The sequence below is a fragment of the Dromaius novaehollandiae genome, chromosome 18 (assembly GCF_036370855.1).
Source record: "Dromaius novaehollandiae isolate bDroNov1 chromosome 18, bDroNov1.hap1, whole genome shotgun sequence".
Classification (NCBI taxonomy): domain Eukaryota; kingdom Metazoa; phylum Chordata; class Aves; order Casuariiformes; family Dromaiidae; genus Dromaius; species Dromaius novaehollandiae.
The window spans coordinates 12,528,223-12,553,775 of NC_088115.1; the positions used below are offsets into that span (position 1 = coordinate 12,528,223).

Sequence of the window (25,553 nt, forward strand, 5' to 3'; positions counted from 1 at the left end):
TTTAAATTTGTACTGATACCCATCAGTTTAATTTCTAGTTTAACTGGTGTCATTTTTTTCATTTGATCACTCTGTTTTTCTCGAGTTTTTTTTTTTTCTTTCCCTGTACCTGTCCTTTCCCTCACAATAGATCTGCTACACCCAACCTGACAGCTTTACTTCCCCTTCCCCCAAAAGCTGTGGGCTTATGATGAAAGAGAGCTTAGTGATGAATTGCAACACTAAGAACCTGAACTGAACTGAGCTCACAAAGAAGGAATTAGAGCAAGTACATAACACCCCAGAAAAGTAAATAAACTTTGGGGTTTATTCACTCACTGATGAAAAGGATATTTACTCCTTGCAGAGACATCCCGGCATTTTACAAACAAGTCATTAACTGTCTTATGCTCTAAACATATAGCAAGGGAGAAGAAGTCACTGGGTTTCATTCTTGAAGAGTGTCAGAGGTCCAGCTGGAGAGATCATACTGCTGTAGGAATAAAAATCACAAGGCTCTGTTAACTCTATGCACGTAGAGGGGAAAAAAAAATATATATATATATATATATATATACACAGAATAGACAGCTGGTCCAGAAAGCAGAGCCAAAGCTGCAGACTCCCTGCACGCACAGTCGGCTCCCACCTCCCGAAGCCGGCGGCCACCAGGGGTCAGCGCCGCACCAAGGCCGGAGCGCGGCGGCCAGGGCGAGCGGGCTTCCCACGGCCCCGGCCCCGGCCCCATCGCCCCGGGCTCAGGCGACACGAAGGGAGCCACAGAAAGCCAGCAGGTAGCCAGGCCGCACGGCTGCAATGCGACCTGCGTGGCCCTATCTGGCAGTTTCTCGCGCGAACCCAGCAGCACTCCATTTTTCTACAAAAGGCTCCACAGAAATGTACTTACGTTAGCAAAGAAAATAAGCAGCTGCTAGTTCGCTGGAAATTAAAAATTAACAGTACCAGGGAAGAAGAATCTGTTGCTTTACAGCATTTCTATATCTCAGCCCCAAAGCTTCTGCTCAACAATAGTAAAAATATTAAAAGGTTAATCAAGCAAGGCCGTGAGATGGTAAGTCTCTTTGTGAATCCACACAGTGCAAACAGGATGTGGTGCTGTCCGTAGAACTGCTCAGAAAAGCCATGCCACAAAGGGCCTGAGGATTTTCCTTAGAGTTTTTGTCAATACTGGAAGCATTTACCATCAGAAAAAACTGTTGGGAAAATGCATGCAAGTTTCTTTGAAAAACACTAGCCTAAACTTTAAGAGTTAAAAAAAAAAAAAAAAAGAAAAAAAAAAAAAACAAAGAGAGAGAGAGACTTTCAGATATCCTTACCCCCAAATTCTGATTCCTTCCAGGCTGTGATAACCAGAAAGAATTAACAAACTGCTAAAAGTATTGATTTAGAAAAGTAACACCTTCACTTCATTCACACTCTTAAGAGTTAATACTTAAAAAGTGATACTTTTTAAAGTGAAAAGCAACTCCCCTTGCTTTCCCAGCTCTTCATGAATCAGAACAAACCCTCTTAAGACAGAGCTAGAATTTGAGGCAAAAGGGTCCCTTCTCTGAAGCATGTAGCCTCTAGTTATCACTAACAGGAATGATGAGACTTGTAGGCTCTGTTTTGCAAAGTGCTTTTTCCTGCTGTCTCTCATGAAACACAGTACTGTACAAATGGATTAGTTCTTCCATGTGCCGAACAGTATAAACCCCATCACACAACCACAGCCTGGATCTAAATGGGGTGAATGGGAGGCTGCACAGCACCATGCGCATGCAGGAGAACCTAAAGACACCGCCTCTCCAGGCTACCTGGTAAGTCCAGACCTGTCCCCACACCAAACTAATTTAGGATACCCTTTTATTTGTCTTCCCAAAAAGCAAGTACTTAGCAACATGCTTAATTTTATATACACTGAATTCAGCTTAGTGACAGGGTAGAAAACTGAAGAAGGGTTTTCTGTTTGTTTTCCCAATAATATATTGTTTAACTCTGATCTTGGCTTTAATCTGGTCCAGGAACAAATTCAAAACTTACTTCTCAAATGTTTTCAATGGGCTGTGATGCTTGTTTGCGATCCAGAAGACATGTCCATAACAGGACATTGGATTCACTGTGTAGTTATGTTACGGGCACAGTAACCTTATCTTCTGCAGAGATGTCTGCTGAGCTAATGCCCTGAAATTTTAAATATTTTGGCATATTTGTAGGACAAAACAGAAGTGCTCAATGCAGCGCACAACATTCCAAAAAGTGGATGGATCAGATGCGTTTCAGGAGGGAAAAAAAACTTTTACAAACTTTTACAGACTAAGTCCAAAATAGTTTATGATTATTCCAGCCAAGAGACAAGCTGAAATAGATTAATGGATCACCCCATTGCTGCGCTGTGTTCCACAAATGGCATTTTGAAACCTATTTGAGACCAGAGCTTTTCTGAGCTGTGCCAGGGACTACAGAAATGCTTGTGCAGGACCTTTTACTTTAAGTAATTTCACAGAGAACTTACGTGAACCCATGCTCACTCTTAAACCAATTTAGTGTGTTTACTTGTTCATGACAACAGATCTAGGCACCTGGAATCACTTACTGCAGAGATGACATCTTCCATATGTAAATTTATGCAACACATCACAGAATGTACCCATATGGTTTGTCACTAAGAATAAACTTTACAGGCATTCACTTGTGAGTGGTCACTAATACGAACATGCAAGATGCAGTGCAAAGTTCAATTCAAAGATTTATTTATTAAAATACCTTTTCACATTCCCTATAGTAACACATTTGTATGGACACTGGTGGGATGCTAGAATGAACATTTGCCAACAGAAGAGTGCTATGAAGTGAGTAATTTATGAAAGGTTTATGATACAAACATTTTCATAGGGAACAATAAATTAAAGAGATACTAGCCAGTAACTGGAATCAGAAAATTTAAACGTGTTTGGAATGAGGACATAAAACCCTTCTGTATTTCTTGATGGTTTTGTGCCTTTGATGCAATGCATAAAGTAGTAATTATGTATGTATGTACAGATCCATGTCTTCTCTTTCATTATTTGCTAATTAAAATGAGAACCTTTTTACCTGTGGCCCAGATCTTGTAGTAATTTAATCTGCAGTAAGAAAAGGAGAGCAATTGCAATGTGAGAGACCAATGGGTTGAAGGTTTGGGGACAGTACTTTTTGTTTTTCTATTTTATTAAAACTAATATAACTGAGATAAACATGATTAGATCCAGGTCCAGAACTGGATCCAGTCTAGCCTGAAGTTTATAGCCAGGGTTTTACTGAAACCCTAATCTGAAATAGCATTTCAGCAACTGTTTTGGATTGAATGTGATCTTCAAAAGCCATAATAGTGGTTTATCATACTATAGAGAAAAAGGATAGATATGAAACTCCAACCTGGACATAAGTACAACTTCAGATCTCTCCTAAAATCAAATGAATATGGATTATACGTAACAGGATTTTCAGACACAAACTTATTGACCTGGGTGTCATATATCCACCCACCAAAGACCTATATTTTGCATCATCCAAAATAACTGTGATGGGCAATTATTCCTTGAAGAGCCATCACAAAAAAACAACCAAAAAGCATTAGAACTTTTAGAGGGGGAAAATAATTCAGCGAAGAACAAGAATATTTGTACCTCTACTGATAGAAGCACTTGGTAAAGAACTGAATCTTTGAACAGTTGTTCAAGTTTTTAGAGATCCCAGAGTTTGTTCTTCCATTAGACCCATCACTGCAGTGTAACATCCAAGCTAGCTATAAATTAGCTGGCTCCAAAACTTTTAGCAGTCCAGCTGCTGCAGCACAGGGAGCTCAGCACAAGCTGCAAGATCATGTCAAAGCACATACATGGCTGACCAGGCTGTGCTGAACTCTGTTCTGCCACAGCAGAGTGTTACTGATAACCAAATTAACTAGTTTAAAGCAAGCTTAGATATCTAGCATCACAGTAGTTACTGCACTATAGAAATGCACTTCCTCAGCTGTAGCTTCCTCTTCTATTTCCTCAGAGCATGATCAATTAGAGGCTATAGAGACAAAATTGCATTAGCAGGAGAAATTAAAGATGGGAAGCTAGGTCAGTGGTTTTCAGAGCCACTTTCCTATGAGAATTTTTATTTGTAATTTTTTTCCATTAAATGCTTTAAGAACATCTCTATTGACCCTCTGAGGAAATAAACTTTGAAAAGAAGAGCCTGGCAAACTCATAAACAGAGCTTTTGAAACAGCTGCAACATCTTCCATCTTGGTTTGTTTTCTTCCCCCAGTCGATGTTTGAGATGGCTGTTCTAAGTAGCATCAGGAGGCCCTTGTATTCTCTGTTGGCAATGAGACCAAAAAAGAAAAAAAAGGTATGAATATAAATGACCGCCTAGCCTCTCTTGCCCTTTTTGTTCAATATAAGAACTTTAAATATAACAACATATTCCTTAGAGCACTGTGCAATGAGCTAATAAATATTCACAGTTCCCCGGGGAGACAGTAGTATTACCTTCACTGGGTGAAAAAGGAAGTAAGACAGTGGGAGATTTAGATTAACAATTCCAGACTGGACTGCAACACAGTTAAGCACGAACATTTGTAACTGGGCGCTTAATGAGAAAAGTTGGATTCTTATGGGAACTGCTGGCACCCAATGAATCTGAAAGGCCCCTTCTTTACTAATTGATGCTAAATGCACAATTAGGCTCCCAAATTCAGTCCTACAACCTAAGAAAACCTCTCCCTAAGAAGCACTTAGGGCATCCCAACAGTGAGTGATGCAGCATCCAACAGGCGGACACTGTTTCTACAAGAATCCACTGCTTAGATTAGACTCTATTCAGTACACAGGGGGACATAGAAACCTGGCACTGAGAACCACAAAAGGCAATGTGTAGATGGTAGAGCTACCTACACTAACCTCACTAAACCTACACTAACTACTCCTACAAAAATCTGCTAGGAGTACGTGGTGGCCTCTAACCTAATAGTTTAGTCTGTCAGCACTGAGGCGTCTAATTCCTTTTGTGGACTTACCCCCAAAGGATTTGCCCCATGACTCAGAGGCAGGAATTCCTGGTTTATAATTCAATGTTTATTTCAGTGGATCACCTTGTTTTTCATATCCTGACTGCGTGAAATCCCCCCACAATATTAAATGGACACATCCTTCATCTTCATTTCCCTTCTGAAGCTATTGTGCCATGTTACTATGCACAGTTAAACACATGCCAGGTCCCACTTCAGAGCTGGCTGCATTTTGCTGGCAAAGAGTGAAGCAATTCTTTTACCACAGAGAATTTATAAAATGCTTTTGGGATCACTTGGTAAAGATGAGAGAGTACCTGAAAAAACAGATATTTCTGCACATAGTTTGAAATTGGACAGGTTTCTATCTCAGAGGGTACATTCTGAGGCTGTACAAAGAGGCAGCTAAAAGTACACTCTGTCCTGACTAAGACTGCCAGTCCACATATACTCCAGGGCAAAAAACAAACAAACAAACACACACGCATCTAAGAGGTAACAGGGGAGGAGGAGATATGAAGTCAGAATGTACCGCTGAGGTAAATTCAACACAATACCAATTAGTATTTGGCGAAGTGGCTATCTCATTGTTAAGATATTTCCTTCAATATGTTTTCAGAAACTGGGACCATTAAATAACTTAGAAAGATTGCCAGCTCTGATTTCAGGAAGGAAACCTCCTCCCAGTTCCTCTCTAAGTAATTCATTTCTTTTGCAAATACTTCCTATGGATGGCATTTAAGATACAAACTCCTGAAACAGACAAGAAAGAGGGAAGGAACCTCCAGACCCAAACTTTGGGCTCATTTCTAAATGTCCTAGAAGCCCAAGGCGTTCAGGTTCAGGTTACTCTGGACTGCAAATCAGAGCCTGTATTGTAATTAGGCCTTTATACAATTTAAATAATTCAGACTTTAACAGATAATGACTTTTTCTAACGCACCACCATTCTTGACATAATACATTTGAACACTTCCAATGAATTAGTATAACACAACAATTATTGTCAGCGCACAGTGTTTATTAAAAGCCTTGAGCTCAATTTGATCACGGTCTCACAGTGAAGATGGAACAGAGTTCCTTAGTTTCCATGCTGGATTATATTTATTCTGACAGAAGCTACTTAGAGGCAAAAAGATAGAAGCAGGGCTAGCGCTCATTAAAATGATTTTCTTCATCTCTCTCTTCCATAGTGCAGTACTCTGTTTTGCCTGTGACATCTGGAGGATCAAGGCAAAATGGAGTAAGTTAATAAAGTTTATCTGAGGAGTGGGACCCACACTGTTGGATCAATTTAGAGAGAGAAAGGGACAGCAGGATCTGATACCAAGTTTCCACCATCATTACTGAAGTGAAACAGTTGCATGTCCTCCTGCCTCTGAAAAAAAAAAAGCTCTAACAAAACGCTAGCCTTTGTGCTGTGGTATCCTTTGTCCCACAGACCCTTCTGGGATACCTATTACCACTTGGACAGAGTCAAATTCTACAGGCCTGTTGTCTGACAGGTCACTGCAGCCAAGTAACCCATCTAGCACTTCATGTGATTAAGATGCCATGCTGATCAGCCCAGAGCTTGAAGGCCCCCTTTCACTCACAAATTAAAGAAGCTGCAGATCTAAAGCAACTTCACCTCTGAGCCAAATACTTCATTTGTTTGTAAAGGAGCAGAACAGCTGGGGAGGAAGTTTAAGCCACCTGATCAGTTTAGAGGAGCATTTTCCTTTTGATGAGTAGGATCAACAATTCCCACTCATTTGGTCCAGACCTCTGTGGTACATTAGAGCTAAGCACTGAGAGAAAATGAGTTATAGAAGAAAACAACTGCAACACAATAATGATAGAAAGCATCCTTGTAACTCCCTGCCTCTTCTGTGCTCATCTAAGTTGCCTGAAAAGTGCTGAGAAGCAAATGGGGGGATGGAAAATCTATAAAGAAATTCATCTGTCCAATCCTACTGCAAATCACTTATCTGGAGAGTTCAGAAGAGGGATGGTGCTGCTTTTTGTCACAGATTTTACTGGGAATAGAAACAAGCATTCAAGACACAGAAGAGGGGAAATTGTTTTTGCCATGTCTCTGGAAGCACTAATAATTCAAAAAAAGGAACAGTTACTACAATAAGTACATGAGCAATATCTAAGGAGGGGGCACAGTGCCACAGATGTGAATTGAGTAAGACTATTTCTAGGAAAACTCAGAAAGATATGCAAGTGTTACAAATCCAACTTTGCTTCAGGGTGTTTCTGACAATGGGATTAGCTTTACAGAGTATCTAATTTTAGTAATCTCCTACTGTTAACAGGAGTTTGTACAGACAACACAAGAAAAATACTGCCCTACGTTGACACTTCTCCCTTCGACCTAGCATTACGCCATAGATTGTCTGGTTTAGCAAGCTCTGATAGCCCAACTAATTAAGATGGAAGTGGGGTACTACATGGGGTAGTCACTGTATTTTCACTGAAATAGCCTCATACTTCCATGGAGAGATTTTTGGCCACAGGAAAACAAAATGAAAACATCTTCATAAAGCTTTAGGATTTCATCCAATGTCCTTTATAAATCCTGTAGAGTGTAGAAAAAAAAATGACAAAGAACTCCTCCCTCAGCCCCCATGAGATGTCTACCACAGCCACTCTGGCCCACTTTTCCTTCGTGCTGGAAAGGGCCAGACTATCTTCTGCCTGACTCTCCAAGGAATGGCTGGTATAACCCAGAGGAGAGTTAGCTTGATTTATTTTTAGAGAATTGAGAGCAAAGAATAAAAACAAACCATTAAACTAAGAGACACAATGATATTATAAACCCTACTAGCTTGTTAATATATGTCTGTTTATCGTAACACAATCTGTGACCTTCAGTGCTCTGCCAATGTCTGTAAATAATACAATGGGCTGCTTTTTTATCCCATGGGGATGTGAGTGCTGATGGAGCCTTTCAAAACTCAAATGGATGCCATAAGCTGACGTAGGCTGTGCTATTGTGAGTTTTATTTATGAGTCTCTTTCTCTCTCTCTCTCTTTTCTTTTTAAGCACAAGTTCCAAAGTCACAAAACGGATGGCAAAAAAACACACTGTCTGCCTGGTTTGAGCTTGGGTTAGGTAACTTATCTAACTTTTATGAAAGTTCTCCAGAAACTTTTGTTCCCTGCCTCTTAGAGCTTTTTAGAGTAGAGGAACAGCTCGTTCAAGGCATTCGATCTTTTTTTTTTCTTCTTCTTCTATAAATACATTCTTTTCTCTGATTTGTTAGCCCTATAAAGCTGTTCACCGTATTGTTCACACCTTAGGAAAGACCTCACTTCTCTCGATGTCCCAGTCACAGATGTACGTGTGTCATGTGAGCAGGCACAATGTGAGGAGATTCGCTAGCACAAAACATACTATAGATTTTCCAGACAGAATTCAAAGAAAAACAGCTCTCTGCCCCCAGCTATACGTTAACCAGTTTAGCAGATTCTCATAACTAAGCCTTGAATGCTTCAGCTCCAACAGGAGCCTGAAGCAAGCAGCAGCCATCCCTAACCTTGAGCCATTCTGTCAGTGTGAATTTTGTGATAAATACCCTAAGCTGTGCAGTTGTTTAACATACAAATTATCAGAAAATCACTACTTGTAATCTACCTCCCATACTAGTGCTATCAAATACCAGTCAATTCCATGGCTTTTAAAGCTGATCACACTATAAATGTATCACTGAAAGCCCAGCTAGAAAGAACATATATTAAGGGTTGCCCAATAGCTAACAGTAAAGGTTGTGAACAACAAATAAATAATGAAAAACATGTCCACACTTGAATGTTATTTCATGAGATGAACAGTAACCTCAATCCTATCTCCCTATCTTTAGTTGCTCACATAAAATACATACTTACAGAATGTCTGTTTTCCACAGAATCTGCAAAATAAAATATAATTCATAAATTATGAAACGGCACACTGAGGAGTGATCAGTTTTACGTTTCAGAAAATAACCTTTTATGTTTAATCTAACTTTTGTTTGTTCACTTTGCAATAATGTAATATTGCTACCTATAAGTAAGGTTCAAATAATGGCTCTCGTCCTAGGAAGCATCCAAGCACTAGCTTACTGCAAGTACATGGCTAGGACCAGCCATTTCAAAGACCATCTTGGACAGAAGAACATGTTTGACAACCTTCCTGATTATGACTTAGAGCAGAAGTCTGTTCAGTGTTAATAGCCTCTACTGAGAGCACAAACTGTTACCAGACAAAAAAGAATCTTCCTTTTAGAGGCAAGTTCTCATGAGCATTATACTTCCTTTTCCAATTCCCTGCCAGGAAAATAATGTGTTGCAGAAATCCGGTATACAATACAATTTTCAGAGACAAGTAAGATCCCATGAAGACACCTGATATTTGATTAATAAAGAGATGCTTGTCCTCAGTGAAGGCCTCAGAGCCAGTGGGAAGTCTTTCCATTTAGGATCAGTGAACTTTAAAATTAGACCTTAAGCTTATTTTTAGAGTGAATTTAGCTATTTAGAAGTTTCAGAGAATGCCTTCAAATACTAAAACATAAATATTTCTTTGCCATCTAAAAGTAAGAGAAGTTAGAGATGTGAGGAAAGTAACTCCTCTTTTAGAAGAGGACTGAGTTCAAAGTGCTCTTTTGTGTGGCCTGTTAAGATATATCACACATGATAAAAGCAAGCGCTGAATCCTGAAGGCTGTTTTCTTGGGAAATATATCAAATTCAGTGGAGAGGGGTTGTGTCAAGGGAATTTATCTAATGTTCAAAGCACAGGATTTGGACTAGGGCTCTAGGTTAATCTTGGCAGTCATTTTCTATATGAAGTTGGAATAGTCTCTTAATCTATATTTACGATTATGTATTTTTTAAATTACAAATAATATTAACCCTCCCATAGGCATAACATTTATTTAAATAATGTTTGAAAAGTGCTTTGAAATCATCAAATGAAAAATATTAAGAAAATTACTACATGTTATTATGTCTAGTAAAAACCATAAACAGACCTTAATAAAGGTCTAGAAAATCCCCTGACAGCCAGTATAAGTAATGAGGAAACTGAACAAAGGTGAATCGAACAGTTAACAATGCTAATGTCTCTCTCTCCTTTATGATTACATCCATGTGTATGTGTGCATAGTTAAGCTCACACAGTTCATACCATCAGCATTTTTGTAACATTAGGATTATGATTCTGCTTCAGTGCGAGCAGCATCATGAACATAGCATACAATCAGGCTGTAATTTCTGAAACACAGAGAGACTATCAGGATGTATCAATCACTGTATGCTATGCGTTCTCTCCAAAACAGTGCTGCCCACAATGTTTAGCCTAGCGAAAGGGTTAAAAACTCATGTGCCTACAGCCCATTATACCATTAAGTGCATAACCTTAATTTCAGAATGAAATTGATCCCAGTATGCTTGGACAATTTGATAAGAAACAAAATAAAAGTTACATGGGAAACACATAAAAGATTTTTGTCTCTTGAGAGCAGACAGCACTGAACAAAAATGCTAGTAACCCACTGCTACATCAAAGCTTGACTGGAGTAGTCAAAATTATATGTAAGGTTTATGAAATGAGGTATCAACGGGCCACCGTTTAGGCCTATATCACAATGCATTGTGCTCACAGGAAGGAGGAAATGAGAAATTTTGTATAAATTCCAAACTTCAAACAACGGGATGTTTGCCACTCCAAAGCTACTTGGTCACAATAACAGATATCCCGCCTCCATGTAATCTGTCACCCCGAATCAAAATAACGTGACTTTCTAGCCAAGTGTCATATCTCTGCAGGCGAATGTCACACTCTGCATCCTTTGAAGGTGCTGCTAAATGGCCATATGATTTTTAAAAGGTACCAGTTAGGTAAGCCTGCGTATATCCTCTAACAAAAGCACAATGGCAGCTGGATGGTGCTTTTGCTGATTCTTTGCCAAGCCAATCTTTTCACAATCTTCTTTTTTCTTCCTGTTGCAAACATGCAGTGTTTTTTACTCAAACTTAACTGATTTTACTGATTTTATTGATGAAAGGGAACAGAGAGGTTTTCAAATGAAAGCTAGCTTTCCCCTATCAACAAAAACAGAAATAGAGATATGCTAGATTCTAGTCATACACAGAAAACCAGATCAAGCTTTCCTTCCACAGCAGTAGCAAACAAGGATTTAAATGTTTTGTTAGAGGAACGAGAGCAATAAATGACCTTAAGTTCCAGCACTGGTGACCACTAAAAGATTACCAAGTATAATAAAGATAGGCACTTTTATGGATTCCTGATGGATTTAAACTTGTTACTGCTTTCAGTTGATGGGGTTTTAAATTCAAAGAATATAATTTTACAAAGGAATACAATAAATGGATTTTCTGTAAGGAGTGAATGCCAGTCCATGTGGCTTAATCACATATTTTCCTAGTGGCAGCTACTGGAAACTGGGATCAGTAAAGCCCAAGGAAATTTCTGGACCTCAAGCAGAGCTCAAACAGATATTGTTCACTTCTGGTGCATCATATCACAGTAGTAAGATGCTGTCATTCCCTCTGCCTTGCCCTGCCCCACTGCTACAGGTTATACAGAACAGAATACAGGCCTAAGCAGCTGCAACTCACAATCCATCGCAAACACATCTCCAACAGTGGTGAAAGCTAAGATGCTGGACCATCAGCTGAAGAAGCTGAACTGTAGGCAAATAGTACATTCTGCCAAGGCTTTTATAGGAGTAGTAGCTTCCAACAGACAGGGAATCTTGTCAGGCAGACTGGGAACAGCATCTTGCACAGGGGCATGCATGCAATTCTGCTTTGCATTTTAGGTTCACGCAAGGGCAGAAGCTCCCTGCATGGCAGAAGCTCCCTGCATATTTGTGTCTTAGTGAAACCATCTTGCTTTGCCTAATTTTTCGCTGAAGCTATAGTCAGCATTTGGCTCTGGAGTCAGTGTCTGACAGATCTAGGCTTTGGTATAGAACATGTCTTGAAATACTAAGATACACAGCAATTTTATTATGGAGAAGGGAAAGATTATTTACATGACCTCAGACTGCATGCAGTTAAAATGTGCTCTTAAGGGCTAAGGTCTGAAGAACATAACGAACCCCAAACGCCTTCACGCTGGAAAATGCTTTCAGTGGGAACTTCTGGCTGAGTACAGAGGTGTTAAGCCTGGGGCCCAGTAGCAGGAAAGTATTTGAGCAGATTTCCTGATTACTGGAGCTGATTTCTAATAGTTTGTTCCAAACTACTAAATGTAATGGGGATTTCTCATGCCTCTTTCCACTGGGATATATTTATTTTTCCATAGTACATTGTTGGTTGCAGTAGGATTCTTACAATTTCCTGTCTCGCCACTGTAGTTACCTTCAAGCAACCAATTCATTTTTCCAGACTTAGCAGCATAAAGGCTCTACATTTTGTTCGGTAGATTTCCCTTTTCCTGATGAGAAATTAAGAATAGAGAGCAGTTCTCTTGCAAGAAGCCACTGTGAGTTCAGCTCAGTGCATGTCAAAATCAGTGCAAAACCTATCATTGGCTTCTGTGAACTCTGGATCTGATGCAGAACAAAAGCAGAGTTCAACGAAGGAGCAAGGATGTACCAATACAGTTTGCCACAAGAAGTGCCCTGAAAAATGTAAGAAAATGTGTGACCTGGAATTGGCTCTAGTCTTCTCAGCAAGATGAACTGCACTACACCAAGAACTGGGACCAGTGTCCAAGGAAGGGGTGGAGCTGAGGCGAAAAAACAGTGTGGGGATGCTTGGACTTCCTGCCCCTATTGCCCCTTGGGAGGCTCAAAGATGTGATGGAAGTAAATCCTGCATCTAACAGCCTCCACCCTCCCAGCAGCCCTCACCCTTGACCTCTCCCTCAGGAACAGCTCAGCTGCCCAGCCTAGCCAGCTGGGATTCCAACATAGGCAAAGCAGGCAGCAAGGCCATGGTCATTTTACCTTCTGGCAGTCTGCTGATTTAGACAATTAACTGTTTTGCTTACGTCTCAGACTGTCTCTGTTCCGAACAAAAAACAATGGCTCTTAGACTGGGCTGCAGAAAACAGTATTTTAAAGAAATTAGTTCATCCTGATGGGGGTGGGGAACTTCTAGACAGAGCTGTTTGTTATTGAGCTGACTGGTACTAATTGTGCCCCTTCCCCAAATTGCCATTTGGATGTGTAGCTGATGTAAGGCTTGATTTAAAGCTGAGACTTGAAGTTTTAGGTATTTTCTGTAAAATACTGAAGTAACAGCCTATTGATCTAGAGAAGTTTTAAACCAATACCTGGATCAACTTCCCAAACACCAAGTCTTCTTTCTTTGAATTAAATTACCATTCACCAAAAGTGCAAGGACAACTTCACCTCTATGAGTTGCTTCCAGAGACAATACTAGCATGATCAGCATCCTCCCACACCTCTCATTATACCAAAGAAAATCTAGGATTCAACTAAGCAGACTGACATTCTCTATCTGTGGTACTATTATTTGACTTTAAATCAAAATATGCCTGACTGGGCCAGAATTTTAGCAAATGACTTGTTTTTCCCACAAAACTGTAGCTAACTCCATTGACATTTTCTGGGATTTGAAATGCACCTGTTTGTGCAAAGAGACTGTGTCTCAGACAGTCTATCTTTAGTCTGTCTTTAATGTCTATCTTTAGTGTACCTCCTTATGCCTAGCATTCAGACTGAGGAAAGCAGCACAGTAGATAGGATGGGAAGTCTTACCATGGTGTGGAAGAGACACTGAAATGACAGTAAGTGGAAACAGCACAGTCAGTATAGGAAACCGAAAAGAAAAGTAGTAATAGCAGATGCTCAGCACACTACCAAAGGCCTGGCACTATGGAAAGCCCAGAGCATTATCTGCACTATGGACTCATGATTTAGGGTAAGGAGAAGCAACAGCTGTGGAGCTCAAAATCCGAGATGAGTTGATTATTGAGATGGCATCTGCCTTGTTGAGGACAGCAGTGAGAGTGGTCAGAAAATGGGAGAGGAAAAATATATTGGCTAAGTCACAAAAAAATTGCATCAGACGTAACAACTACTGACAGCTCTTCAGCTTCCTCTCTAATGGACACAGTTCCTGATATGCACAGGCAGCTCCCTGAAAAGTCATAATTGCTTATTAAGCACTCAATTAATTCTAATTACAAAAACCCAAACCACAAATGTGACCTACAAGTAGGTAATATTAAAATGTTGCATAGGTTTTAGGCGTTACATCTTTCAAAGAGTGTAGTCAACACCAATTCCTCAATTCATGTACTTTCCCCAGAGGGCACATTTGTCCTAACCATTGACTCGCTGATGCAGACTGCACTCTCAGGCATCAAAAATCTCACAAAGATAATCAAACCTAGTGAATATCATAGAGGTAAAATACCTTCTCTGCCCACTAATAATGTTCATCATCTTTCAGAATTGGGCTTTAATGTACCTATATTAATATATGAAAGTACTTATGAAGATATATCTATTTCCCAGGGATCCTCCCTTGCATTTGTGCTTTGCTACCTTCTCATCACGCAGCCTATCAAAAACAAAGTAAATATTATATTTAAATAGAATGTAATGTAGCTATCCAAAGCAACTGCACAGCTATGTGATGCACTGCTTATCTATTTGAAACACTTTTCCTGTGTATCAGTCAGGAAAAACAGACGTGATTAAAACAATAAACTGTTAACTATGTTTCCAAGAACAACTGAAACTGTAAAATGTTATGTATAAAAGAGCAGGTGGATTGCAAGATTAAGGGGTGTTTGCACATCATCTGGTTAATCCAGCCTAGTCTTTCAACCATGTCTCATTTTACTGCAGTTCCCGCCTTATGATAATTACAGTTTTACAAGTGCTTTGAATTATAGTTCCACTGTACCATCCTTGAGTTTACGCTAGAACTCACAAAACATCCTTCTACTATATAAAACTCTTTCTGTTCTGTCAAAAATAGGAATGGTGAAAGGCATAATATTCAGCTTCCCACCTCGGCAGAAAGAAAGCAAGGGTTTATGCAGTCAGTTTGTGTAGCTCATTACAGGTCCAGTCCAAACTCACCAGAAAACTTTTCAGAACATTAGTTCATTAGCCTTTGGGCTAGGCCCTTAAGTGAGCTGCTTTTTCCTTATGATGCTGCCAGGCTATCCTACATGAAGTGCCTAAGCCTGCTCTTTGGTGTAAAGGATGTTCTGCTTTCTCTGCAAGGCTGTGAAAAATGAGTACAAAGTAGGGGTTTAGCAGCAAGCTAGGGGTTAGGATTCTGAAATTCTGTTTCCAGTTGTCACTGTCTAAACACATTGCCTGAAGCAAATGACCTAATCTGTCTATTCAATTGTAAAATGGAGATAAACCTGCCTTATAATTCCTCACAAGGGAAAATTAAGTAATGTTTTGTAAAGCACCTCGAGATCCTCAGCAAAGATTCCTTAGAAACAGAATACTGTGTTGGAGAGGGTGGGAAATCCCGTATTAAATAGGAAAATAGCAAATTAAAACACGAAGAATAAAAATTAAACATGGTACACAACAAAGCCACTTGGTAAGACTGATGGGGAACGGGGAGAAAAATTGACCAGCTTACAGCCCTAATATTTACAAATCTAGACTTCCTAATACAAAGAGAGGGAAGAGAATCCTTTGATTTAGTCTTTGACAAGTTATGAAGAAGCACTCTTAACCTACTGTCTCTGAACTCATTATTGCCAGAACATTTATAGATAGTAATTGCCAGTAAGCTGCTCACGTCTACATACAAGTCTGTTAAATTCAGGAACTGAGATGGTTTAGTGTGGCTGGCACACACAGTCTGAGACAATTTGAGATGGCGCTTAAAACAAACAAGTAACCCACTGCTAAAGTGATTATATTGCTTTAGAGTTTTTTAGTTTGTTGTTGGGGGCTTTAGGGATATTTGCTAGGGTTATGTCCAAAAACAGTGTAATATTTTATAACACTGGCAAGCATGCTCAACTAGGAGAGAGAAGAGAGAAGAAAAAAAAAAAAGTGTTCTTCATTAGCAGTTGGAGGTGGGTTTGAATCAGAAGATAGCACCCTAACATCATCCCCAACAGGGCATGTTCAGCTCCAGATTCAGATCCAGATGTAGAGCCAAACTACTTAGCAGACACAGTGTGAATGGGCTGATGAAACAGATGTTACAAATATTAATCTCACTGCATTTAGGATCACTGGTTTATGGAAAACCATGACAGTGTTGCACAATTTATTCACACCTGTGATTTCTTAGCTGCTATTCAGGATGTTCCTACGTGACTTGGATCTCTTTTTATGGCATTTATCTTCTAAACTAATCACTCACAAATCTATCCCTAATCTCTATACAAATGCTTCTTTTATGTGTTTAATTTTTCACTAGCTTACTTACCATGATTAGCTTTTCTGATTTCACTATAAACTGTTTCAGTCCCCTTCTGTACAGGAGCTGGAAAATGTATTGGCACAGAATCAATTTCTTTTCTTTTTTTTTGTTTGCCTTACAAAAAGCTCCTTAAACAAACAGAACACATTGTTTTACTTTCAGAGGAAGCAGGCACCTAAGCAGCCTGTATAGTCTGTATGAAAAAGCACTTGCACCCCCTCCCCCAAACCCCGTCTGTATGGTTCTGCTAGAGATGTCTTTCCCTCTGTACATGGAATGACAGTCAAAATAGGCTTCCTTTCCTAAATCTGACTTTAACATTCTAATAAGCTTCTCAACTTAAATTGACAGTACTTTAGTTTTACAGAAACATCTTACACTAGAAAGAATTTATCTGCATGATTTGAAAGAGCTTCTTCTATTTGTTCTAAGGATTGAGGAATCCTAGACGTGAGGATATCCGTAATTCTGAATACTAAGTGCACCTCCTTTTAGTAACTGACCTGATTAAATCTTATGGTCACAAAAATGATCTGACTTGCTGTTCTTTGCAAAATGTCTCTGAAGAGTATTCTCATTGCATACTGCACAGCTTCTACCTACATACTTTCCAGGAAGGGTCTCCTCTCAGTTCTTCACCATAGCAGACTCTTCTATTAGTGCACTTAGATCAGGTGGACATAGCAGAAGGGAAGGCAAAGGCAGCTTGTGGAATGATAGAAAGTAAGGGAAAAAAGCAAACAGAGAAGATTTATGCCTCTAAGGACAGAGCTGGGATACATACACAATGCTCGTCTTAGCCATGCATTTTTCACACACTTGGAGTTACAAATAGGCCCTTGTAAATCTCTACTCTTGTCTATGAGACGAAAACCAAAAAGCTCTTCCTTTTTTCCTGATATCTGTGAAATCCTCTCCATGTAGTTTTGATACCTAGTATCATAACTACAGGCACTTATCCCAGTAGGAAAGGGGCTGAGCCTTGGCCAAAGACCTGTAAAGCTCAAGAACTCAGTTTCCCTATGGCCAGTATAAGCACAGCTGTGGCCAGCGGGGTAACAGAACAGTTTCCTTGATTTCCTGAATGTTTCTAGACCAAAAATCCCTAGGTCACCAGAGTAAAGCAAACTGTTCCAGAACACTATGCATTTAAAACCTGTTTCTTCAGTCAGTATAAAGGCCCATGAAGGCAGGGCCAAAGAGCTTGCTGTTGAAAGACCTCAAGCATTTTAGAAATATTCATTAATTTCAGTTGTAATGAGTTGCTTAGAAAACCTCAGAATTCTGTCAATATTACCTCTACTTTCTGTATGTCTTCATTAAAACAAGACGTTAAATTTTTCTACTTAAAGTTAAAAAAATAATTAGAAGACAGTTGTTCCCTGTCTGCAGGAAACTGGAAAGAGAATTCAGATTTCTGGAGACAGTCCTGTACTTTAGCTATGAAAACATTTAAAGAATTCAGATGTATTGACTGTCAGTCAAACTAAGAATCAGGATTGTTATTGTTCTGCATTGCTCCGAAGGATCTCAGTGGCTCAGGCACCCCATTACAATTTCCCAAAGCTTATTTTTAATTTCATTTTTACTAATTCTGTTAAACATCTTTTAAATGTTGGGTGCTAAGCACAACAGAATTCAGCTGCAAAACTCCTATTAATTTCAATGACCACAGGAGTTGCACCTCACCAAGTGCCTAATAATGCTTTCAAACTTGCAGTTTTGGCATGAACTTTCTTTGGGGGAAAAAAAAAAGTCTGAAGATCTTGAAGTAGATTTCGTATCCTATGCAGTATTGCTTAAATGATCAATCCAATTTCCAGTGAAATCACATGCAATCTTTTAGTAATTTTCATGAGAAGTAGCTCATTTTGTTAATAGTGCATTTATTTAGCAGATTACAGTCCTAAATCTACTCCTGTTGATCTTGTGGAAAGACTTGGTGGGAGGTGTTTCCTTAGCTTGCCTTTTTTTTTTTTCATTAAATTCTTACATAATACCATTGTCCATGTTTTTCTTTTTTATAATGTTCCAAAAGTTGTCCCAGCACTGGAAAAACGTGCTAGGAGAAATGATTTGGATGATTTGACATTTTGTTCCTGCTGACTTTATAATGTTGCCACCCTGCAGATGACTAATCAACTATAAAAGTAAAAGAAGGAGCATGTTCTTACTCACCCATGATTAGCAGTTTCTCCCTTCTCATTTTAGGGATATTTCCTGATCTTACTTTAGCACTGGCCTTTCTTTTTCCTCATATTAACAATAAAGGGTCTAAATCATTGTGCCATCTTTTTATACAATTATGCTTTAGAAAAGATAAGCGCTTTATTTTTGTTAGGAACAATTTTTGTTAGGAACAGAGTCTTCATAAGGATTCAATTTAATCATTTTCTAGAACCAGCAGCTCTTTAAATATCAAGGTAACAACTAATCATGATTAACCCAAATAACAGCTGGGCTGTATAGCCCCAGCTCTGCCTCGTATTTGTCTTCACCCCTACTTCACACAAGTAGTTATCGAATTATTTCCATGTGGATGTTTTAAAATAAAGCAGTGCAACTTTTCTTCTAGCAAACTTACCACCACCACTAACATTGGAATGAACCTTGGCTTTTGTTCTTCACACAGATAAATAGTACAGATAAAAGTTCTTGATACTCCAGACTATTCATAATTATACTGTGTTAAAAAAACCCTTCAGAAAAAATGACCTGATAGTGCAGAGATGGCTCAAAAAACAGGGTAAAATCACTCTTTCCAAATGTAAATACTTCTTTACTGTCAAAGACAAGATGTACATCTTTCTACAACTACGCAAGGTTATTCTGAGATGGCATTTAGTTATTTCTGATCTCCAAAGATGACCCAAAGGTTCCTGTTACAGCTTAGATATTGCAATATTATTTCACAATACAAAAAATGTAATTCTCCTGCTTCTGAGATGAACAGCAGTATTGCTACTGACAACAGTGGCAACAGGAACAAATGAATGGGCAGATAAAATAATTTAAAGCTGGTCCTGGGTGATCAAGGAAATCCTTAGTTCCTAAAATGGCAGAAGGAACAGCTCTACATGCAGCCTGCTGGATGAGACGTGCATGCCCAGAGATGAGGCAAGTGTGCTGTGTTTTGCCATTCAGAAAATAGGTGGAATCAAAAAAGATGTGATGAGTTTTAAACACTAGGATCTGGAGCTAAGTAATAATCTGAAAGGTCTATTCCCTAACAAACAATGGTCATAGCACAAAAAGACAAGAAAGAATATTATGATTTGAAACAAAACTTGTGCAATAACATCAGTGTGGCATAAGTATCAGTGGCAGTCCTACGGCTGAAAGATTTTTGCAGGTTTATATGATTATTGCAAGGGCATATAAAGAAACTTAGTTTTGCTTCTCTTTTCTTGAGAATAATTCTAATTTTGTTCTCATTGCTACAGAAGGTGAAGGATTGGGAAAAAAAAATCTTGCAACTAGGCTTCATACAATTCCTTCCATTCAGGCAGCATCATCAAGATGCTCTGAAAGATTAGCACATTAAATGCTTGCAGTGCAGTTGCCATTTACACAACCAAAGTTTGCATTTGCTAAGTAGTCACTTGTGTGCTGGGTATACCACAAGAAATAGATTGGGGAGCTAAAACATCTCAATATATTTGAAGCACAGTTCAATCTTACAGAACCAATTTATGTACTGAATGTCATATATGTCTGTAACATGAGTCAGCATTCAGTTGCAGTGTCTGTTCCCATTTACACATTATCTTTTAAATATTGTTTTGCCCATTTTAACTGGATTCAGCTATGATGGAAGTCTACATAGCAGAGAAACTATCTTATTACTCAGTCCACTATACTGGAACAGCATTATATCAGGAATGGGATGAAAAGACTGTATTTAGAGATGCTGATCTTGCATTTAATAGTGATCTCCATTTCATTTATCATATGCTAACATATCTTTACCATTCTACACCTTTGTATTGCACAGTACACACTGAGAAACATTTAGAACAATCAGCAAACATCTTAGTCCTATTCTGAAAAACAGTACAACTTTGGTATCAAAGTGCAGAACTTAGCAGAGGTGGACAGACAGCACACTTAGAATACAGGGAAACCACTATGATGAAAGACACCAGCTTATGAGAAAACAGAGTAAGAACAGGAAGACTAACTGTTCTAGAAGAGCTTTGCTGCCAACCTTGAAGAGCAAGCACATTTGCCCAAATGTTTGTATTACTAACTAAACAAGAATGCCTTTGGTCTCTGAAATAAGTGAGTGTCCCTTCCTACCAGGAAACAGCAAATTTGTCCATTTCTTCCTCAGTCTGCTTCTCATCCAGTTAAAACAGAGAAGCTAGGGCATAGCATAAATGTCTCTCATGGGTTTTATTCGCTCTTAGCTACTTGAACCTTTCTTGCACATTTCTGAATGATTTAACAGCTTTCAGCACAAGGACATAATGATCATGGATCTCTGAATGACAGAAAATGATTGAATTTTAGAATTGGTGTTTAGAACAAATTTCAGTGAATGTTCCTCCTTCAGGGTTGCAGAGAGATGTACTTCAGACTCATGCTATGAGCTCTGGTTACTGTCACTGTAGCTGCTGTGACAGCAGGAGGCCAAAGTTATCTGGGCATCAATATTCTCATCATTCCTCTATCTAATGTGCCACAAAATCCAAGATGGTTTCCAGCCCTCTTCAGGCTGAGAGACTAAACCCACTCTTTCCTTTCTTCTTTCTCCATCACAAGTGGATCACAGCTTTGACCCTTCAGCCAGTTCCTTTATAAAGAGAGGAAATTCCTCTGCTTTCTGTTCTATCCTGTGGACATCCTCAAATGCCTCTCAATTAATATGGATTCTATAAAATGAAGATCCGCAGCAGGCTGCCCTCTGCTCAGAGCCACAGCTCCAGCAGGGAGTCCTGCCCTGCACAGATCTCGTGGAAGGGAAGGACAGGTGCACAAGAGGATCACAAGGGAAGAAGGGTTGCACTGCATAACAGCACAGTTGCCACAGCATCACGTAGATTAAGGAGAGCTATTAGTATGAAACTGTGATGCACATGTAACACAACCTGGTCTTACTCCCACAGATGCCACTGTCAGACTAGTGTCAGGGAACAGTAACGTGCCCAGAGATACTCCCAAAATATAATCATAGAGGCCAGACAGTTTATTACCTCTGTGAGGATCAAGCGTTGATACTTCAACTTCAGTGTACTCCACCTCGGCACTCTCAAGGTCAGGTCCTGCCCCCAAAACATCAAGAAGATATTTCTTTGTAGTACTGCATGTTTTGAGCTGTGGGCCTGATCCTGCTGCCACTGAAATTAACAGACAATTCCTCACTGACTTTGATAGGTGCAGGATCAGGCCCTACTTATGGCAGATGCGAGTTACTCTGCTAAGAGGTGTGAGGCCTACCCATGCCTGAAGCTCATTCCTGAGAGGCAGCAGGCCAACTCAAGCCAGATTTCTGAAACTGTGTGATCTGCAAATTGTGCCTAAACTCTTACTTTCTATTTAGCACCTTCAAAAGTGGCACAATACAAATGAAGCAGGGGATTATATGAGATTCTCCCATATTCTTACTCCAGCTCCTCTCTATCTTTTTTTTTCCTGCTCTTTTTTCTCTTCCTAAAATTACTTTCTCCTCTTTTTCCCTAGCTGCTGTGGCAGGACACTTCCTATTCTCTACTTTTCTCATATTTAAAGCCTTTCCTGAGTCTTCCTCAGCCCCCTTCATCTGCTCTCATCCTCTCAAGTTCTGCTTTGCCAATAAGCAATTTCAGCACTTCTCTCTTGCATGGCTCAATCTACACTGGCAACCCATCTCATCTTGCTCCTCTGCCACAATGCCCATAAAAAGTCTGACAATGGTTAGATACTGGTTTACTAAGACTACTGGCTGACCAGTACTGGCCAGCTGGATGCAACAGATGCAGTAAATAACTGTTGCCTTCTGTTCTGCCTTTTGCTTAGGGTGGAGATGGATTTCTACTGCATTCCTGTAAAGACTGGAAGGACAACCACAGTAATCCAGCCTGGAGTCCTGCAGAACTGTCTGTGGACTTTTTTAAAACAGTAGTTAGAGAAAGATCTAATGATCAGCACAGCAAAATTTTGGAGCAGCCTTCCAATAGTACTGGTGAGAGACAAGAGAAAAACAAAACAAAAAACAGTATTTAAGAAGCCGTATTAATTAAAAACAAAGTTTAAAGGGCATGCTTCCTACAACAGCAATGATCCTGGAGAACCACTATAGCCTTATGTTCCTATGTTTCTGGTGGGTGGGTGACTCTCTCCTGTTCTAATCTTATTTAGACTTATTTAGACCGCAATGGGATAAGCTCCACGCACCAAATGGAGACTCCTTCCTCTTGCTCGCTGAAGTAAAAGCTATTACTACACAAATGCAAGAATAGATACTGCTATTTTTAGAGGCACATGAATAATTGCCTTGGTTTTCACATCTGGTAGAAATCTGCAACAGTTTAGTTGGTTTTAATGAAGCTGCCCAATCCACAGCTGGTCAGGATTGATGTCATTTATTTCTGACACATATGCAGATTATTAGACCAGAACCCATCTGATTTGAAACAAGTAGGATACAATGGAAAAAACAAGAGCCACTGAGCTATTGTTTACAAAGTTTGTTTCCAAGCTTTCCTGCAAAATTAACTTAGTGCAGCTCCTTTCTCTTAGTTTTGTGATACAATGCTGCCCTGTTCACTCAGAGTTGTAGCACAAATTATCAAATGGAGATTCCTGCCACCTATTTCCTACTATATTGCATACAAGTTTATGGAGGAATCTAGCTCTGTAATCTGGATTAATTTTGGATTAATCTGAACTTCTATTACACCAATGCATTTCCAGCTACCTTTTGACTCATAGTCCAAGAGACAACCAAGTCAACATGTATTCTAAGTCATCAGAAATTGCATCTAACCCATCAGAACACTTTCACATCAGTATAAAACAAAAGCATTTGGGACAAAGTATGCTTTCAGAGGGTAATACCCACATATGTAAATTCTATCCTTTAACTAAATATCTTAAACATCAGTCTTTAAGAATACAACATACTAGATGATGCAATACTTTATGACATATTTTAATGATTATTCATATTAGCCTACGTAGTGTCTCAAGGCATCTGGCAGGTCATTTTATTCAGATTTTATAGCAGATTATTTTTAGGTTTAATGCTTAAACATTTCAAGATCTGCAGATATGAAGAAGGAAAGAGCAACAAAAGAAGCAGAAGTCTGGAGGTATCACACTGGAAAATAACAAGCTCTGAATATATGTCATATTGAACTCAAAATTTTGAGTATAAGTTGTACTTTTATACCATCCTTCAGCAGATGGCCTCAAACCCAGCAAAACTAATTACACTTCATAATGCAGTTGGGAAAGGAGTCACATCACTGTCATTTTGCACATGAGGAAAAAGAACTAGACTCAGCAAAGGCAAGAGTTTTCCTCATTATCAGAGAGTAAGAAAAAAGGACTGGACTTTCAAAACTTGATTGCTACCATCAGAAAAATCACAACTTTCATTCATAAAATAGTTTAAGAGGTACTTTTTAAAAAATACGCAATTACCTTTATTTTCATCTGTTGATTTCATGTTATTTTCACCATCTTCAATGTAACCTGATCCTAAAATATTCAAGCAAAAGTTAAGCTGACAGAATACTTATTATAGCCAGTCAAATGAATGAGTTACACCTTTCTCATTAAAACAAAGCTGCAACTCTTATTGTCACAATGTTTATTTACAGATGAGAAATTCCGCCCTTAGATTTATGTCCAAGACAGTCATATAACACAGATGGGAAGAGTGTAACTTTTTCAAATGATCAGCTAAATAAAAACAAGAGATAACATTGTCCAAATCAGGTGTTCTAAACATGCCCATCTATCTTTGTAAAGTGTATTAAGATCCTGGAATAACAGGTGCTAACTGGTGGCAAGTTAATATACCTATACTGTGGCCAGAACACAGGACTAGATGCCCCATCTTCTCAAATTTCTTCTCCGAAAACATTTTCTTGTGACTGTGCCAACACTCCCAAAAACAGCAAATAATTTTTTTTTTACCATGGTTTCTCCACCTGTAATATTGGTAACTAACTGCCTGGTAGAAATAACTGGGCAGATTCATAAACTAATCCTTGTATAAGACACGCTCATAAAAAGCTATGCAATGAAAATACGACAGGAAATATGTGGGAGAATATTATTGGCATTCCTATGCATTCCCCCCAAAAACGGCCCCTATCCAAACCACAACCATGCAAGTCCAAAATTTTAAATAAGTGTTTCTTAATCAAGCCAACTCATTGACAGTCTTCAGGAAAATATCCTACTGGAATAATAGTCTCCATCATTGTTCTGTCTTGTCAGTTTTTCACTTGTCAGGTTTGTAGCCAAGGCAGATCTGAAAAGTAAGCCAACAAAATTTGACGTAATTATCCAAAACAGGCAATAAAAACAACATGATGATATGCAAAGTTCAGTCATTGCCTGTGCTAACTACCATACCTCCTTAACTATTGAAGTTAATGAAAATTTTGCCTCCGTCTTTAAGAAAAGCACAAGCAAACTTTAAAGTCAAAAGTGGTCCCTCTAGCATTATTCTGCTTGAAGACTTTCAAGTTTTTAATTCCATATCTGAATGTATTCAGATGTAGGCCTGACATTCCTCTACTCCTCTTAGCTGATCTTTTTCTATTTTTAGAGTATTTCCTCATCCTGTTGTTGTAAGTTTGCAGGTGGTGTATGAAGCACACAGCTACAACCATCTATTGTCTGCAGGTGTGTGCCATGATAAAATATATTCATATGGAGGAAGGCCTCCGGCTCTTTAAACAGAAATATTTCAGCATTATCGGAAAGCAAGCCATCTTACCCAGACATCTCCATGGATGGTCTTTTAGCTTGACAAAGAAAAATAAGAGCTGTTATTAATACACTGCATAAGTAAAAGAATTTAAAAGACAAAAATCAAAACAAAACAAAATGATTATCTACCCAAGTCAGAATACTTTCTGTTGGCTATCATAAAATTAATTACCTAGTATTCTATGTCCTGTTTATCACCCAGGTCCCTGAAATTTCTCTTGCAG

General features: G+C 39.0%; 1 protein-coding gene across 7 annotated transcripts in view; it reads right to left on the minus strand.

Annotated features, from left to right (window-relative positions):
- Nucleotides 1-2,715: 2,715 nt before the first annotated feature.
- Nucleotides 2,716-25,553, minus strand: part of PECAM1 (platelet and endothelial cell adhesion molecule 1) — a 34,338-nt gene continuing 11,500 nt past the window's right edge. The window contains exons 10-16 of one of the 7 annotated variants that reach the window (XM_026099098.2): nucleotides 25,337-25,364; nucleotides 24,795-24,865; nucleotides 24,028-24,084; nucleotides 21,597-21,665; nucleotides 16,408-16,464; nucleotides 8,897-8,919; nucleotides 2,716-4,329 (exon numbers count right to left, since the gene is read on the minus strand). In XM_026099098.2, coding sequence (XP_025954883.2) covers nucleotides 4,300-4,329; nucleotides 8,897-8,919; nucleotides 16,408-16,464; nucleotides 21,597-21,665; nucleotides 24,028-24,084; nucleotides 24,795-24,865; nucleotides 25,337-25,364 — 335 coding nt within the window. In that variant the 3' untranslated portion in view covers nucleotides 2,716-4,299. Of the gene's footprint in view, nucleotides 4,330-4,360; nucleotides 6,241-8,896; nucleotides 8,920-16,407; nucleotides 16,465-21,596; nucleotides 21,666-24,027; nucleotides 24,085-24,794; nucleotides 24,866-25,336; nucleotides 25,365-25,553 lie in introns of those variants that run through there. The other 6 variants (XM_064522714.1, XM_026099099.2, XM_064522717.1 and 3 more) reach the window with 6 other exon arrangements.